The sequence below is a fragment of the Neolamprologus brichardi genome, chromosome 16, assembly GCF_056152115.1.
Source record: "Neolamprologus brichardi isolate AB-2024 chromosome 16, ASM5615211v1, whole genome shotgun sequence".
Lineage (NCBI taxonomy): Eukaryota > Metazoa > Chordata > Actinopteri > Cichliformes > Cichlidae > Neolamprologus > Neolamprologus brichardi.
In genome coordinates, this window is record NC_142119.1 from 25,511,472 (window position 1) to 25,530,438 (window position 18,967).

The following is an 18,967-nucleotide window of genomic DNA, read 5'->3' on the forward strand; positions in this document are numbered from 1 at the left end:
GTTTAAATTAATGAATTTGACCATTGAAAGTTTTACCACAAGGTTTCCCATAATCAGGATCATCATGTAGAAAGTGATGCACATGTGTTCATTAACCACTGTCATACAGTCCCACATGGTTTCTATCCACTCTCCACAAAGCACCCGGAAAACAATGAGGAATGAATGGAAGAAGTCATTCATGTGCCAACGAGGAAGAGTGCAGTCCTCAGAAATTTTACACACACAGTCCTTGTATTTTTTTCCAAATAGCTGCATGCCCACCACAGCAAAGATGAAGACGATAATGGCCAAGACCAGCGTCAAGTTGCCCAAAGCCCCCACTGAATTACCAATTATTTTGATAAGTTTATTTAGAGTGGGCCAGGATTTAGCCAACTTGAATACTCTAAGCTGTAAACAAAAACAAAAACAAAAAAAGTCATTACCTAACTCAAAAAACACCAGAACATACAGGCCATGATGTATAGTGGCAAGAAGAAGCAGGTGAGTCCTTTGGAACTATGTTTAAAAAGTTGGGAAACAACCTTTACCCCAACAATTGCAGTTTTATGGTCCCTCTGTCCTTACGTTTTCATCTGTCTCTCCCTCTTATGCTTTCTACCTCTCCTCTATCCCTGTTTGTGTGTCTATTGGTGTCTTGGTTTTTGTGTAGTGGAGGGACTCAGCTCAGGTTCCTGCCTTCTGGACATCCACTGGTAATCTGTCTTTGATTAACTCGATGGAGTCACTACTTAAGGGAGTGGCTCAGTGGCAGAATCAGAGAAACTGTATTCATCCCGCAGCGAAATTGAGTTATGATAAACAATTAACATAGCTTGGCTCCTACCTTTGTGATTGTACTACTTGCCTTTATATGGAAAACATTTTCTATCATTTCTGCAGAATCTGTGTGCAGATTCTGTTGCAGAGAAGCTTGCTGGAAATAGGTGACCTGTTTAGTGTTCTTGAGAAGCTTTGTATCTGTGTGGATTCCTGGGTCATATTATTTTTTAAACTTTACCAGTGCATTCAACACCATCAGGCCACTCTTTCTGGGTGGACTCTCTAAAGGTGGTGTCACTGAGGTAAATGTTGTCCAAGATAAAGGAAATACTGGATAATACCTCCCGCCCTCTCCATGTCCTGCTTGCCACTCACAGGAGCACGTTCAGTAATACTGGGCATACACTGTGTGATTTTTGGCCCATTTTGAGCCAATTTTTCAGTCGTGCGACTGTTTTGGTGATCAGCCCGAGTTTCGGCTTCATCGTGTGTCATGCATCATGTAGTATACATGGTGTAACGAGAAGCGATTAACACCCCACAACCAGATCCCGATCATCAATCGTTTGGTCGTAAGAAAATCAAACCTGTTTGAAATCCTATCGGCTGTCTTGAGGTGGTCAACGCAGCCTCTCACACTGCACACGCGCAAACACAGAAATGAAAGTGAAAAGACGGAGGAGCACGGCAGTGCAGCGTGTGATCTGGATACAAGCAATGAAAGCACAACTTGTAGAACTTTGGCAAGCTAAGTAAGTAAATCCGTTGGGCATCTTTCCTCGCCTTTAGACAATAATTCTGATGGCAAAAGAACTAAACGGGACAGGCAAAAAAAAAAAAAAAAACTTTGGCAAGCTCATCTAAGCCTTTTCGATTTGGCCTCACAAAATTAGTTGGATGAGTGAAAGACAGAGAGGGAGAGAGCGAGTGACAGATTTTGTGTTATAGCCTTCATGTTAGGGACGCACAGTGTGAGCACTCAGGTTGCATATGAGCATTGGGCCGTATAGTGTGAGACCCTGCATCGTGACCTACGAACTTTTAACCCCTGCGAGTCAATCGTATAATTTGAGCAGGAGCTGAATAACGCGCACAGTGTATGCCTAGCTTGAGAGATTTAGCTTGCCCAAATGCACCACAGAATGCCATAGCTACAGGCAGAAATAATTTTAATCAAGTACACGCTGCAATAGTTGAACACCCTCAATATCACATCCTCAACAAAGAAAAATGACAAAGTCAATATGATTAGAAGGGCACCTCAATCTCAACTATATATATTTAATTTTAGGCAATATACTGGGATATTTATAATTAGAGGTATTTGTACTAAAATCTATTTTGTTATATTTTGCAACTTTGTAATACATTGTATTATTTAATTTTGTTTGGTTACTTCTCTTAGTGTCTTGGATCAATTGTGACCCCATAATTTTCTTTGGGATTAGTAGAGTATTCTCGTTCTGAATTTGATCGCCATGAGATTACAAATTCATTACACCCAGTTGCAATAATTTTGTTCATGTCTCCAACAACTATTTTCCGTAGTCTAACTGTAGCATTAGGTAACATGACCAAAGCCAACTACATAATTGACATGTTGCTGAGTGGATGAAAACCAATCAAAAACTGTCACAGGCTCCAGGGAGGCTGGCCAGGTGCTCCCAGTTGTGCTGATTTATGAAAAATTTATACATAGATGCTAACAATTCCAAAGGTTTCACTTACTACTGCTTGTTATCGTAGATGTGCATTTATAGACTTACCAATCGGAATGATCTCAAGATAGTCATATTCTTCATTTTTTCCAAACAAAGCTCTATCAAGCTTAAACTAACAATGATCGCATCAAAGATATTCCATTTCTTCTGAAAGTAATAGAATGGGTCCAGTGCAATAACCTTGAAGACCATTTCAGCTGTGAAGATGCCAGTGAATATCTTTATGCACACACACACACACACACACACACACACACACACACACACACACACATAATAATAATACATAATGAACACTGATAAAATTTATATTTGATTTATATTTGATTAAAAATAATCAGCTCTTAATTTGACTTACCTTATTGCCGATATTAAGCATGTTCTGGAAGCTAGGGGTCATTCGATAATGCTCCATGGCCATAAACAATGTGTTGAGTGCAATGCAAATAGTAATGAATAGGTCCATAAATGGGTCCATCACAATTAGATGAATGATTTTCTTGAATTTCAGCCACCCTGGGCACCACTCCCAGATGAGGAAAGTGTAGGCAAAATCGTACCACCAAGTAGGACATTTCTGCCTTGACTCTTCAAGTTCTGATGGCGAAGTGATGAAAAAATTTTGTGTGAAGCTACACTGACATTGTAGATGTAGTCAAGACAAAAATGGCAATTCATGCAATTGTAAAAAAAAAAAAACACCTACCCTCTATTGTGTCTGTAATTACACTAGTGAGACTTTGAGGTCTCTGTCTGGCCTCTCGGCTCTTAAGAAAGTCCATATATTCCTGGCTTATTCCTCCATTACTTTGCCTGTAGTCTGTGTCAGTAGTGTCAGCCTGGGGATAGATTGTTATATATGAAATGTAACCATACAAAAATGTGTTGTATTTTGCCATGGATAAACAACAGCACTAACATAAATCACTGTCAGTGCCCCAAAAGGTTGATTCTGTTCATCTGGACGTAGCGTATTCAGTGGGAGAAATGTTTCATCACTCATTCAAGTGACTACTTCAGTCTCAGCTGACAGCAGGTTTCCCCAACTGTATAAACAGTACATTTGCACAATAAATGAAACTAGCCCACTCTCATCTGCCTGCTTCCCTGTCTCACCACTGGAACCTTTCTGGAGTGGATCATTCACATACTCACCAAGACTTTCATGACCTTGCCTCCCCCTCTCACAGACGTCCATCTGCAGACAAAGTAAACCATGAAATATCTTCAATTGGATCTACCTCTTCAGTCTTTTCCTTAGTCTTTTCTAACTCACCTCTCCTGTTGTTGCAGTGACTTTGATCACTGGTCCTCCCACTCACATTCCTGACCCTATATTCCCTTGGACATCTCATCTAACTCTAGGACCCCGCTGACTTGCTCATGTCCACCCCAGTTACTCACAGTATTTATCTTGCATCTCGGTTATCATTGTCTAGTTCCTGTTCTTGTATATAGCATCATTTCTGTATATAGCATAGTTGTAGTGTTTTTGCCCATGTCACAGCTCTGGCTCTAGCTCATGTTCCTGTGTATAGTCTTCATAGTTATAGCATTTTATGATCGTCACAGCTGATTGTCACTAGTGCCCCTGCACTAGTGTTGACCTACATGTTTAATACCATAATAGTGTCACTTAACCTTGTATATAGTCACTGTTTATGTTCACAAGCACTGCCGCTGTTCAAGTCTTGTAAGTAAAAGTCATGTCACGTATCTTGAGCATCTCTGTTAAATCTGTCTTTTGGGTCCAATCTGTGTCTGTTGGCTCGCGCTGTGGCAAGAAGTCACTTTCATTTCTCCCACTGAAAATGCTACATCCAGATGAACAGAATCAACCTTTTGGGACTAATGAATAAAATTCTGCTTATCATCATGCATATAAAAAAGAACATTCTACAACTACACCTTTGGCTCAGATAACTGATGACTTAATAAGTGATATTGAAGGAATTAATTATGATGAAGGAAATGACCTCCCAGCCCATTGTTCCTTTAGTGGGCTGGTTTCAGTCATTATGCAAATGTACTGTTTATAAGATTGGGGAAACCTGCAGTCAGCTGAGACTGAAGAGGTCACTTGGCTGAGTGACGAAATGTTTCTCCCACGGAAAACGCTACGTCCAGATGAACAGAATCAACTTTTGGAGAAGCGATATTGAAGATGAAACGATTGTTGGAACAGTGTCGCAGGGCTCGCAAAATTTCAAAATCCCTGGTAGCCTTTCGGGCAGAGACTCTTCAGTTTTTGGTAGCCCAAAATAAATTTAAGTAACCCGAATAAAAAAGAGTATAATATTGTAACGGAAACAAAACATTAATCAAAAAATTGTTGAAACACAAATTACAACATTGTATAAAAATTACAATCATCAACTCAAATACTTGGTTCTAATTGAACAGAAATGTCTATGAACTTGTAAGAACTGTGTAGGACATGAATCAGTCTGTGTCAGATCCTGAATTTGAAATTTCCACTGAAGTCACGGGTAAGAGGCAAGTGGAACCAAGATCTAGGCCATTTGCTTTTTGAAGTTTGCAAAGACTGCTAAATTTTGCCAGTGGTAGTTCACTCTTTGCAACATAGTACGCTGTTCTAAACAGATTTTTCAGGTTTATTTTTAGTATGTTATTTGCAATTGGTGTTTGTTCTGGGAAAGATATTGCAGACTGAGCAATAATGCATTTCTTGCATTTCTCATGGGTTCTAATGGGGGCCTTTCTTAAAATTACTGGTCCGAGTAACAAAGGCGCTTGTCGAAATCGAGGAAAAACCAACAACACACCCGGCAGAACATTATGTTATTTACACGGGTGCACATAAGTGGTCCGCAGGTGCATATTTGCTGTCAAAATAAAAGACGCGCACCAGATAAGAAGTTGCAACACGCATTTGCGTACATATAAAAGGCACTGTTTTTGTCCGCTAGAGTGGGATTTTCATGGCACATTCTGCACCACATAATGTGCGTTCATCATTTGTTTGAAGTCAGCTCACCTCCCTCAACCACTTTTCCGAGAATACGCGCTTCTTTTGTGGTTCGGACTCCTTCTGACATTTCTTTGGAAGTGGAGGAACACCAAAGTAATTGCTTAAAGGAGCTTGCTTCTTCAACATCTTTAAGAGTTCTAAACAAATGTCTGTCCTCCTCCTGAAAATCCTATGTACGCAAACACGCGTTGCAACTTCTTATCTTGTGCACGTTTTTTATTTTGACAGCGAATGCGCACCTGCGGACCACTTATGTGCACCCCTGGTTATTTAGCTCGTCATATTGCAGCCACAGAAATTATTTTGTTCATGAAACCATATAGCTGAACTTTCTTTTTGCCTCTGATAGTCTGATTTGTCATAACCTTTCCGTTTTGTGGTAAGCTTTTCTTTGGCTCTCACTTTTTCACCCTGACCTGTCTTATTTGGCTCAGCAGAACTAAAATATATATCCTGCTGCTTTTACACACGCACTCACATAACGCTCAGCGATTCTCTGCGCGATCAACCTCTCACATGTTTAAGCTGCGGGAGATTTCACTTGTCATGTTTGCATAGTAAGCTAACGATTGATAAGACGCTCTCAGAGGAATTGGTGCACAAATTATTGTCACTCACCAATCAGTGCTGTTGCTCTCTATACACAGTTCGCGCGATTGCAAAGTAAAAGCAAAAAACAAGCGCAAATTCAAACACGATTTCAATATGTCACATATTGACAGTGGCTCACCGATGCCAATGACATAATTACCCAGCTACATTTCTAAAAGAATGCAAAAGCATTGACATATATTTTTCCTTCCTATGATAGCCCGATGGGCAGGGCAGAGATAGATTTTGGTAGCCGAACTGGAAAAATCGCTAGCGATTTTGCGAGCCCTGTGTCGCTAGATCTGAGCGCAGCGTTTGATGCAGTTGATCATGAAATCTTAGGCTAAGATTTTAGTAGGCAGGTCTGGGGAGAGGGTTGGTGGTATTTTTATTTATTGGTTAACCCTGTGGCCACACACATTTCGCACTCGTCTTTGATTTGTGTGTTGGAGGTGGTTCTTATTTGTTATTATTGTTAGCCTGGGGTAGTTTTTTTGTTGTTGTGGTTTTTAATGGCTACCTTTGATATTGCCGCAAACCCTTTGCTTGTCCAGCTGGACGCCTTTAAGAAGAGGGATTTGCATGAGGTGGCATCATTTTATGGCATTGGTATCTCCACAGCTCTGTGTAAGGCTGAGCTGAAAGCTGCTCTTGTGTCTGGCTTGGTGGAGAAAGGGATAGTGGCCTTGCCAGTGTCTGCCAGTCCACCTGGAGGTGGAGGCGGCGACAGCTGTCAGCTGTCACCCCTAGACCTCTTCCTGGGGACGTAACACTCTGACATGCAGACTCTTTGTTGTGGTGTTCCTCAAGGGAGTAGCCTAGGCCTACTTTCATTTTCTATTTTCACAAATGAATTGCCTTTTGCTTTGGAGAATTTCATCATTGTCCTATATGCAGGTGATTCCACCATTTATTCATCCACACAAAACCCAGTTAAATGAAACAATATTTTAAATGTTGAACTAAAATTAATTGAAAATTGGGTAAAGGAAAATAGAATGGTAATCAATGCGGAGAAGAGTAAATGTATAGTGTTAGGATCCAAATACCTTTTAAAAGATCCACCTGTGCTAAGTCTGACAGTGGGAGGTACTGTCATTGAACAGGTCACTGAGACAAAGTTACTTGGTGTAACTGTTGCCAGTATATTAAATTGGAATAGTGAAATCAAATATTATTGAAAATGGGTGGGAGTATATGACAAATTTTATTTCTAATAGAGTGATGAAAACACTTGTTAAATCATTAGTTTTGTCTCATTTAAATTATTGTTCAGTGATTTTGTCAAAGACAACTGAAATCAATTTGTATACATTGCAAATTGCTCAAAAGAAAGCCACTTCTTTAGTTCTAATCTGCCCATTCAAGAAAAGTGTTAGAGAAATGAATACAAAGCTGGTTTGGCTAAATTAAAAGGCACAATTAATTATTCCATAACTAGAAAAATCATAATAGCAAAAGTGCCAGAAATTCTGGATATCAAATTGTTTTTTCTTCCGATGTACATCAATATTCTAAGTCAACAGAATGGCATTTTTTAGTTAACTCCTTGTCAAACTAATCTAATGCAGAGGACAGCGCAGTATAAAATAATGGTGGCATGGAACTCACTTCCACAGTTTTTGATCTTAGGAAGGAACATAACTTTTTGTAAGAAATTGAGACAAATGACATTTACACAGAAATAATCCTTAGATTTTGTTATTTTTTGTTAGATCTTGGACTTTTTAAGTGATAAGCATGTTGGTCCCTAGGGACAGAGTTAATAATTAAAATAAGCAAAAATGAGCTATTGTGAATCATATAGGTGTTTATTTGCATCAATTAATGTATGTTTAATGTTGGCAATATTTCTGCCCATGTTACGACAAAATGCCCGAGTAACGAAATCCGCTGGCTCTGATTGGCTGGGCCTACAATGCCCACAATGCCTTCCGAATCATGTGACAACCCCTTGGCTTCCGTACTTGTGCTTAGCTGTTCCACCTGAACGACGTATTGTTGTTCTAGTTAGCAATTAGCCTATAGCCTATCGTTCAGCATTGCCTCACTCAAAACGCACAATGGGTGCTTCGACTTACAAAACTTTTCGACTTACGAAAGACCCTTGGGAACGAATTAATTTCGTAAATCGGGGTTCCACTGTATAGCTTTGCAAAAATTGCATAAAAAGCACTTGCAGCAACAAAAACATAATATTCCAGAAACACGCTTTGCCGATCCAATCAGCTGTTCATAACACTTCCTACGTTGGAATAGATGTCAGCGTGAACTATCGCATGTTCGCCATTACCTGCCCGAAACCGGAAGTGGCGTCGTGTCACTTGTAGTTTTGTAGTTTGCAATGTAGTTTTTTACCTTCAGGGCCTTATAAGCCTATACTGGTGTTTTTAAAAGTTATGTTTGACTTCATGACCTTCTGTATCGTTTCTGGGATGCTTAGAATTCAAATGCTGGAAATAGTTTATTTTGATGCATATGCTGTTTTTTTTTTTGCAAATCTGCGTTATAATAATAATTATTTCCTGTTTTTCTAGTAGTTTATAAAATTTGGTGTATTTCAAAAATAAAACTATGAAGACACTCAAAATAAATTTCCTGTGGTGGGAAACTATTTTGTACAACTTTTTTGTGTTTACAGTTTTGAGGGATAAGCCTCTTAAATTTCTCTAACTAGAAATATATGTTAAAAAAACAAAAATAATTTTCAATTTTTTTGTAGTTTATTGCACTTCTTTGCAATTTATGTAATTATTATGCACTTAATGCATACATATTATTAAAATTTGGACATAATGGTTGTATTGATGCATAGCAACTTGAAATGCTCCCAAAAATGGCACTACAGCATGTAAAAATATTATATAAGCTCTGGCGGAGTTCGTCCTATGGTAGGTTTTAAAGGGTTAAGAAAGAGTATTTTAAAATATTAGATGGAATCACCCAGGTTGCTGTAATGAAAAATATTTAGAAATTTAAAGAAAATTATTTATTCATTATTTATAATAATTAATAATTACTTATTTATTATTAACTCATAATTAGAGTACCATCAGGGAACTCAGAAATTATATTTTACTTCAATTAGACTGACTACTTATTTTTCTCGTACAATTTGCTCAGTCCACTATGAAAGTTGATTGAAAATATAATTTTCTTCATTTTGGTGACTAAGACTACATTTTTTGTTGTAGTCTACATGTTTCATTTTGCATTATTGTGAAATATAATTACAACATTCAGGAATGCCAGTTGACTTTTGCAATTAGAGTTTTTTTTATTAGTATATGCTTAATATGGGGCTTTACAGGACAGCATGATTTTTTTTTTCAATTTAAGTAGAAGATACTCAGATATATTTTGATGTCCTAAATCACTGTTTTTTTCTGATAAGTGAAACCAGTGAAAAAAGGATGGCTTGTACACCTGTAACAGTTTTGAGATATTAATGTTCAAGTGTTGTCTCAGATTTCAGTGTACATCAAAGTGGGTCAATAGAAAAACATAAATAATAAAATATAATAAAAATGTGTCTTGAAAAGTATTTGATATATAAAGCTAAAGTTTAAAAGCACTCATTAAATATTTTCAAATTCTGTACCATAAAGTTATTCTGTAAATCAGATTTAATCAAGCAGAATGTATTTCCAACCTTTGATAACTTGAGATGGAATGATCAAAAAGAAAATAAACAAACAGAAACAGAACAATATTATGAGCAAATTAAGTTGGCCTGCCTGGTCTACAGAACTGTTTCATTCTTCTTGTCATCAGTGGAGGCCATATCTAACATCACTTTAAGTGGAAGTCCTGAAGGTGATGAGGGCCAGAGAAATCCCATTGCAGTTTACAGAGCTGGACCTAATCTCACAGGACTGAAAACTAGAACGTGAAAAGAAATTGCAGTGCTGCTGTATCAGTCACAACTTTTGTTGGGGGTGGAGCCCCTCCGACTCAGTTTGTCCTCAAAACTGCTGCTATTATTAGCAAATTCATTTTATGAGCCCACATCCTAAGCTTCACCATGGAAATTATTATTATGCTGCAGGTGGTGATGATGATCATTGTGATGAATTGTTGGATGAACATGCTGATGATGGCATATACAATTGTAAAAAAAAAACTAAAAATTTTGATAAACAAAGAAGATGATAAGGGCAATGAGAAAAAAATAAAAAAGTTATCTCAAATGGCTACACATAATTCAGAACTGGATAGTCAGATTATCAATCCAATTGCTTTTTCTGCCTGTCAGGAACCCTGCAAGAGGTGACAAAAGCCAGAGAATCTTCTTGTTGACAAGGGTTATAAAGGCTTTCTAAATAAAAACTTAGCACAGAGTAAGGAAATTTGTGTTTGGTAATTTACTTTTGTAACAATGCTTCCAGACAATAAACCTGACAGTAGATTAAACAGATGAAACAGGAAATTTCTAATTTTCAACATTAAAGTGTCAAAGTCATTGTAAAATATCTCTGTTTAACCATCTGGTATGTTTTCTGTGTTCTTTTGTGACTAAAAATATTGGTTCATGAGATTTACATTCATTGAATTCTGTTTTTATTTACATTTTAAATGGTGTCCAAACCTTTTGGTATTAGGTCATATTGTAATTTACAATAAATGTAGTGAAGATGCAGTAATGAATACCAGTAACAAAGTGCAATAAAGTAACCAATGAAGAAGTGAAAGGGACTTTAGAACTAAAAAGATCACTTATATAACACTTTCATATCACATCATACCACATAGGAAATTACCTGATGTGTAGATGACCTCCTGCAAGCCATCTGTATATTGTCTTTTGACTCAGATTTAGGAGGCTTACTCTCAGCCACTTTCTCTTCTTCCTTTCTTTGTTTTCGCCTGCTGTGTCTCTCCTTTGCCCTTTTGGAGCTCATCTTGAAGGTCTTAGAGAAACTCTCTTTGCCACCAACTTTATCACTGGTCTCGGTAGCTCCTTCTTCAGCAGCAGCTATTGCTGCCTAGAAGTGTGAAGATAAGACAATGATAGTAACAGATCAGTGATATTTGATTATCAATTCTTGGTATAAAGCTCCTGGACATGTTCTGCCTGTGCCTACATATATATATATATATATATATATATATATATATATATATATATATAACATATATATTACATAATATATAAATATTCGGTACTTGTAGGTTGCTTTGCTTTCAATCTTGTGTCTAGTTCATCCCAAACCAGCTCGATGGGGTTTAAGTCTGGAGACTGTGCTGGCCACTGCATGTTTTCAAGCTTATCGTCTTGTTCGTTTTTCCTGAGGTAGTTCTGGCATAACTTGGATTTGCATAATTGCATAATTTGCACGTAGGCGCATATCAGAAGGTATTGAATGGCGCTGCAGAGTGCTGTGGTAGCCGTTTTGGTTCAGGGTGCCTCTCGCTCTGTACAATAGCCCAGACCTTCGCAGTTCTTCCTCCATGTTTGACAGTTGATGCCACATACTGCGGAATCATCCTTTCGCCTACTCGATGGCATACAATGATTCTGTGTGATGAATCAGAGATTTCAAATTGTGATTCCTCAGTCCATAATACCCTTTTCCAGCCTTCAGTAGTCCAATGGAGCTGTGTCATGGCCCAGGCAAGCCTCTTTGTCTTATTCTGATGTCTTAGCAATGGCTTTCTTGCTGCCACACGTCCTGTCAAACATACAGCTCGAAGTCTTCTCTTCACAGTTGAAATTGAGACTTGCTTACAAAAACCACTATTATGGTGGTGTGTAACAGAACCATGGCAGACCCACTGACATGTCCATGCTTTTCAGCATTTACTTTTTTTCACACACACAGTTGGTTTTACAAACCACAGCTGCAGCTCCCCGTTCACAGCTCACTCTCTGACAACATCAACATAAACAGTCAGCACAGACTTTTAAGCCAGTGATGCATGAGTGTGGATGCCACCCCTGCAGCAGCACTGCAGACCATGCCCTGCCACAGGGTGTTCTTTTTTTAAGAGTATTTATAAGATTTTAAGTTCAAAATTATATAAAATCACACCAGACAAAGGAAATAAAATTCAAAAACAACAACATCAAAGCTAAAACTTTTGTATATGTATGTAAGTGTATATTTATATAAATGTGCAGCTAACTATTGGAGCTGCAGAAAGGTGCAGTGATGAAGAGGGTGTGTAGGAAGTACAGTACAGCAAGCTGTCCATACCTGAGTCCTTGTAAACTGCCATGCAAAGACAGCCTTGGCCAGCGGCTGGAAGAGGTATACCAGAAAGATAGAAGGCAGGAGAATAAACCAGGTGTAGTCTACTGAACCATCCAAGCTATACTCTCTGTGCCAAAGGAACGATATGACAACAGCCCCACCGTTGCTGTAGATGGAGCAATAATGGAAGAGCATCTGGGAGAAGAATGTAATCCATAACAGCAATGCTTATTCGATCCTGTTCAGGGAGGTTGCTGTGGTCTGCTCTGAGAGCCGCAAGTCACTAAGCGTCACAGTTGCAGACAAGAAAGATTCTTTAGTATGAAGAATTGGATAGCACCAGGCCCTGACATGATTCACACCTACTGGCAGAAGAATCTGACTGCACACCATGAACATCTTCCAGCACAAATGAACCAGCTACTAGTCACAGACAGACACCCAGAATGGATAACTGAAGGCTGGACAGTTCTGATCCCATGGACCCCCAGATGGGAACAGTCCAATCAACTACTGGCCAGTAACCTGCCTTAGTACTGTATGGAAGCTCCTGTCAGGCTCCTGTTCATCATAGTGGCTAAGATGAACAGGCACATGGCTCAAAACATGAGCAAGGCACAGAAAGGTGTGTGTGTCCTTGGGCAAGACACTTCACCTGTTGCCTACTGGTGGTGGTCAGAGGGCCTGGTGGCGCCAGTGTCCGGCAGCCTCGCCTCTGTCATTGCGCCCCAGGGTGGCTGTGGTTACATTGTAGCTTACCATCACCAGTGTGTGAATATGTGCGTGAATGGGTGGATGACTGGATATGTAAAGTGCTTTGGGGTCCTTAGGGACTAGTAAAGCGCTATATAAATACAGGCCATTTACCATTTACCAAAGGTATTTGCTATTTACCAGTTTTTAACTGCTCTGGTATCTCAGTACCTCAGTTACCCCCCTTAATCGTGGCGGCTGCCTGCCCTCTTCCTCCCTCTCTACCTCCACCCATGCGTGAGCACACCTTACCTGTGTCTGAAAAATTTTCAGGGGATATAGATAAGTGCAGAGGCTTCTTAACCCAGTGCGCCAACAGACTCAAGCTTATGCTACCAACGGTGCCAAAATTGCTCTTATAGTACAACTCATGACTGGGAGAGCACTGAAGTGGGCTCAGGCAGTGCTGTGTTCCAACCCCAATGTTTCTTATCCTGACTTTCGGACCAAATTCCGCTGTGTTTTTGATAAAGGTTCTAATCCGGATGCAGCTGCTCACCGTTTGTTTTCATTAAAACAGTGCAAAAAGAGTGTGGCAAATTTCTCTGTGGATTTTTGGATTTTGGCTGTGGAGACTGGCTGGGATGAAAAAGCACTTCGGGGGGCATTTCTCAATAACCTCAATGAAGGACTCAGACGTGAGTTGGCCACCAAAGAATTACCCAAATCTTTTGGATGCTTTGATGATGCGAGAATACAGAGGACGGTCTGAGGAAGCCCGCAGGGCAACAGGAAGCCCAGGTGGTTGGCTGAGGAGACAGAGGAGGAGCCAATGCAGCTAGGGCGAGCTAGATTCAGCAAGCCGGGGTGGAGGAAGAAACGCCAGATGGGTGAGTGCTTTGCATGCGGAAAGAAGGGGCACTTTGCAGACTCTTGCCCATCCCGGCTGAAAGATTCGGCCCGTCAGTAGCTGTGGGGTTACTAATGGGTGCGACGGGAGATGTGTTACCCCACCTCAGTTGCCCCGCCAAACGTATCTTTCAGTCCATAACTCATTCCTGTAATGCACTAGTGGATTCAGGTGCGGAACAAAGCTTTAGGGTTGAAACTTTAGCCAGGAAATTGGGGGTCCCGCTTGTTTCCCTGCATGTTCCTTTACATGTGTCTGCCCTCAATGGGGAAGTGCTGGCCAAAGTCATGCATCGCACGCATGAAATCACGCTGGTTCTTTCTGGTAATCTTGTTGAAAAGATAAGTTTGTTTCTGTTTAAGGCGCCCGATACTCCATTGGTGTTAGGTTACCCGTGGCTTCAACGTCATAACCCTCAGATAGATTGGGCCCAGGGTAGTGTGGGGGGATGGAGTGAGTGGTGTCACAAGCAGTGCTTACTGTCAGCTGTTCCCAATCTGACACCGACAATGGCGAAGGACTCTGTCTGTGCTCCTCATCTCTCTGTTGTTCCAACTGAGTATCATGGTCTAGCTAAAGTGTTCAGCAAGAGTTTGGCCTCGTCGCTTCCGCCTCACCGACCTTATGATTGTGGCATTGATTTGCTTCCAGGAGCTACACTGCCCACCAGCCGCCTGTCCAAGCCTGAGTCAGCTATATTACTGACTCACTCTCGGCAGGCATAATTCGAACATCCACTTCTCCGCTTGGGGCAGGATTCTTTTTTATCGAAAAGAAAGACAAATCCCTTTGCCCCTGCATTGACTTCCGTGGTCTCGACAAAATAACCATCAAGAACAAATATCCTCTTCCTCTGCTAGCGTCCACATTCGAGTTGCTCCAGGGAGGCACCATTTTTACTAAGCTGGACCTTCGCAATGCCTATTATTTGGTTTGTATTCGAGAAGGGGACGAGTGGAAGACCGCATTCAACACGCACTTGGGCCATTTCGAATATTTGGTCATGCTTTTTGGTCTAATCAATGCTCCAGCAGTGTTTCAGGCTATGGTGAATGATGTGCTTCGGGATTTCATTAACCACTTTGCTTTTGTGTACTTAGATAATATTCTAATTTTTTCCAAGACTTGTAAGGAGCATGTTGAACATGTCAGACTGCTTCTTCAATGGCTGTTGGAGAATCGCCTGTTCGTCAAAGGTGACAAATGTGAATTTCACGTCCCAACAGTGTCTTTTCTGGGGTTTGTGATTGACCGGGGGCAGTTGAGAGCGGATCCTGCTAAGGTCAAGGCAGTGGTGGAGTGGCCGGAGCCTAAGACCCGGAAGGCACTCCAGAAATTCTTGGGCTTTGCTAACTTCTACCGTAAGTTCATTCGTAACTTCAGTACTGTGGTGTTGCCGTTGACTACTCTCACGTCTCCTAAACAGCAGTTTGTGTGGTCACCCCAGGCCCAACAGACTTTTGTGCAACTGAAATTGTTATTCTCGTTAACCCCCATTCTCATTCAAGCAGATTTATCGCGACCCTTCACTGTGGAAGTGGACGCGTCGGATTCTGGTGTGGGAGCGGTCCTTTCCCAACAAGTAGAAGGTAAACTTCATCCCTGCGCCTTCTTCTCCCGTCGTCGTTCCCAGGCAGAGCGTAATTATGATGTGGGATAGGGAGCTTCTGGCAATCAAGTTGGCCTTGGAAGAATGGCGCCACTGGCTGGAGGGGAGTGTGCATCCGGTGCTGGTCTGGATGGACCACAAGAATCTGTCGTACCTGCAGACAACCAAACGCCTCAACGCCCGGCAAGCCAGGTGGGCCTTGTTTTTTACTCACTTTGATCTTGTCATCACTTACAAGCCAGGGTCATGTAACACCAAGCCAGATGCCCTCTCTCTCCTCCCGGCCAGCTGTGTGGTGGGTGCGGTGACGTGGGAGATTGAGAAGTTGATCAGGGAGGCTCTGCAACTGGAACCTGATACCGGTTCGGGCCCAGTGGGCTGACAGTATGTTCCCACGGCTGTCCGTGGCTAGGTCATTCATTGACACAGCTAAGTTCTCCTGCCATCAACCACCATCAAGTTCTTAAGATGCTTGTTCTGGTGGCCTGCTCTGGCGACGTCCAGGAGTATGTCGCTGCATGTACCATCTGTGCTCAGAACAAAGCTCCTAGCTCTCCACCCTCGGGTCAGTTACGGCCACTTGCTGTCGCATGTGGCGACAGTGAGTCGCCACATGCGACTCACAAAGTCCATGGTCTCACATAGTGGTGGACTTTGTCACTGGGTTGCCACCATCGTCAGGTAATACTGTCATACTTAAATGGTAAATGTAAATGTATTTATATAGCGCTTTACTAGTCCCTAAGGACCCCAGTCATCCACCCATTCACACACACATTCACACACTGGTGATGGCAAGCTACATTGTAGCCACAGCCACCACAGTCTTGCCCAAGGACACAACAACCGAGACTGTCCAAGCCGGGGCTCGAACCGGCAGCCTTCCGATTACAAGGCGAACTCCCAACTCTTGAGCCACGATCGCCCACTTACCATTGTTCACCGCTTTTCCAAGGCAGCCCATTTTGTGGCCCTGGCTAAACTCCTGTCTGCTTTGGAAACTGCTAAACTCCTCGCCCAACATGTTTTCTGTTTACATGGCATTCCCGAGGACATTGTGTCGGACGGAGGGCCCCAGTTCACTTCCCGGGTGTGGAAGGAGTTTTGTGCTGAACTGGGGGCCCAGGTCAGTTTGTCTTCTGGCTTTCATCCTCAGACAAATGGCCAAGCAGAGAGGGCAAATCAGGAACTGGAGGCCATGCTATGCTGTGTCGTCGCATCTAACTCGTCCACCTTTTGAAGCCTCCCTGGGTTACCTACTTCTGCTCCTGTATATCATGGAGGGGGAGCTTGTCGTGCCATCTGTCCAACATCACATTTGTCGATGTCGGCGCGCCTGGAAGGCAACGAGGGCAGCCTTGCTTTGGATGGCGGAACGGAACAAGAGCTTGGCAGACCGTCGCCGCACCCCGGCACCCGCTTACTAGGTTGGCCAGAAGGTATGGCTCTCAACCAGGTACATTCCCCTTTGGACTGAGTCCAAAAAGCTGGGTCATCGGGCCTTTCCCTGTTCATTCGGTCCTCAATCCTGTGACGTTGAAGTTGTCTCTGCCCCGCAATATGCGGATTCATAATGTGTTTCATGTTTCTCAGGTGAATCCAGTCCAGACCAGCCCGTTGTGCCCTCCTGCTGGTTCCCCACCACCTGCCCGGATTATCGACGGTGCACCTGCATATTCCATAACGCGGATTATGGACGCTAGGCCCCGCGGTAGGGGCTTCCAATATTTGGTGGACTGGGAGGGGTATGGTCTGGAATGCTGGCCGCACCTGTTGCTGATCGGAGCCGACCAGCTGTAGCCAATTATCCGCCATCTTTGGGCCTGCCTTCTTAACGGGGCGATCAAGCTTCAGTCAGCACTGGATCGTTGTGTGAAGCACGGTAGAGCAGTGCGGATGGTTTTTTGTGGCACTTTACGTTGAGCTGAGGATTGCTTAGTTACTCTGTGTGTATTTGTGTGTTTGCCACTAGGAGAGAAATGGAGAGAAATCACGGGAGCTGGACTGCCACTTGGATAACTGTTTTGGAAGGAGTCACTATGTGCGTTTTCACTTCACAGCCACGAGCACTGCTAGGAGGAGAAGGAGGAGACCACACCTGGGCACCCATCACTTTATCCATTACCTCACTGTAAATAAATCCACTGTCTTCTTCTAAGGGAGTCCTGCATACGAGTCCTATTTTCCACACCTACCCTGACACAAATTGTGGTCATTAATATTTTGTACTTGTAAATCGTAGTTGTGGACTGAGTTTTGTAAACTTGTAAACCAAAATATCTGAAACCTTCTAAATACTTTCGATTACTTAATATACTTTCATGCTTTTTACAACTACATGAATGTACTATTGCTGTATGATTTATTACTATTACTGAAGGCTACTTGCCAAATTATATCTTGGGAAAAATAAAGGAGTTAGTCAGTGTACCTGAGCTTCCTTATATTGCTCTCTCAGCTGTTCAAGCATGGCCTGAAACTCCTCCTCCTTCTCCTGAGCTTCCTTTTTGACAATCTGGTTCTCCTCGTCATAGGCCATAGCTACAACACCCAGGATCAGGTTGATCAAGTAGAAGGAACCAAGGAATATTACAAGCATAAAAAAGATCACGTATGGCTTCCCAGATGTCCGCAAAGTCTGGAAAAACAAACAAGATTTTGGTGTTTTTACAGTTACTTAAAATACAGTATTGATACTTGGCATATGTGGCTATAAAATTCTACCCTTTTACAGTGAATACTTTCTATTTTAGAAGCTCTCAAATTTGAGGTGCCTGTAAATTTGTCACTTTCATTTTTTTTAAAGTAATCATCAAATCTCAGTTGTGTGGCAGGCAGGAATTGGACCCAAAATGCAAGACTCTGAAAACAATGTGTAAACCTCAAAACAGCTTCGTTGCCTAAGTCCTATTACAATAAGAACTTAAATTCAGAGCACATAATCTGACCAGCAGAAACTGGATTGGAAGAGGGCCGCACACAGTTTGAGGGATAGTGTAACAATAACCAAAGGGGAGACTGCACACAGCAGGTAATCAGAGAGATGGGAAATAACAAGGAACACGGCTGAACAGAATCTAACTGACGAGACAGAGGGGAATCGAAATTGAACATAATATACTTGAAAAGGACACTAAATAAATCAGGAAATGAATGGATGGATGCAAATAGAATGAGACCAAATAGAACACAGAGAGACCAGACAGACACAGGAACATGACAAAGGAAGCGAAGGATAACAAAAACATTTAGACTAGACAGACTACAAAAGGACATGCTGATGACAAGACAGAGGCAAGACCAGAAAAAGCTAGCTAGCTAGCTCAGTGAGTTGAGCAGGTGACCATATGGCTGAGAGCGGCTTGGGCCAGCTTGGGTTCGAATTTGACCCGCAGGCCTTTGCCACATGTCTTCATCTCTCTCCCTCTGCTCTCCTGGCATTTCTTCACTGTATCTGTCAATAAAGCCCGAAAAGGCCAAAAATCTAATTAT

At 41.7% G+C, this 18,967-nt stretch overlaps 1 protein-coding gene across 1 annotated transcript in view; it reads right to left on the minus strand.

The window, feature by feature from the left end:
* Positions 1 to 18,967, minus strand: part of LOC102779061 (sodium channel protein type 1 subunit alpha-like) — a 36,846-nt gene that overhangs the window by 10,836 nt on the left and 7,043 nt on the right. The window contains exons 7-13 of the mRNA XM_087830071.1: positions 17,907 to 18,113; positions 16,056 to 16,058; positions 10,830 to 11,054; positions 3,193 to 3,325; positions 2,845 to 3,083; positions 2,532 to 2,705; positions 37 to 393 (exon numbers count right to left, since the gene is read on the minus strand). Coding sequence (XP_087686197.1) covers positions 37 to 393; positions 2,532 to 2,705; positions 2,845 to 3,083; positions 3,193 to 3,325; positions 10,830 to 11,054; positions 16,056 to 16,058; positions 17,907 to 18,113 — 1,338 coding nt within the window. The remainder of the gene's footprint in view (positions 1 to 36; positions 394 to 2,531; positions 2,706 to 2,844; positions 3,084 to 3,192; positions 3,326 to 10,829; positions 11,055 to 16,055; positions 16,059 to 17,906; positions 18,114 to 18,967) is intronic.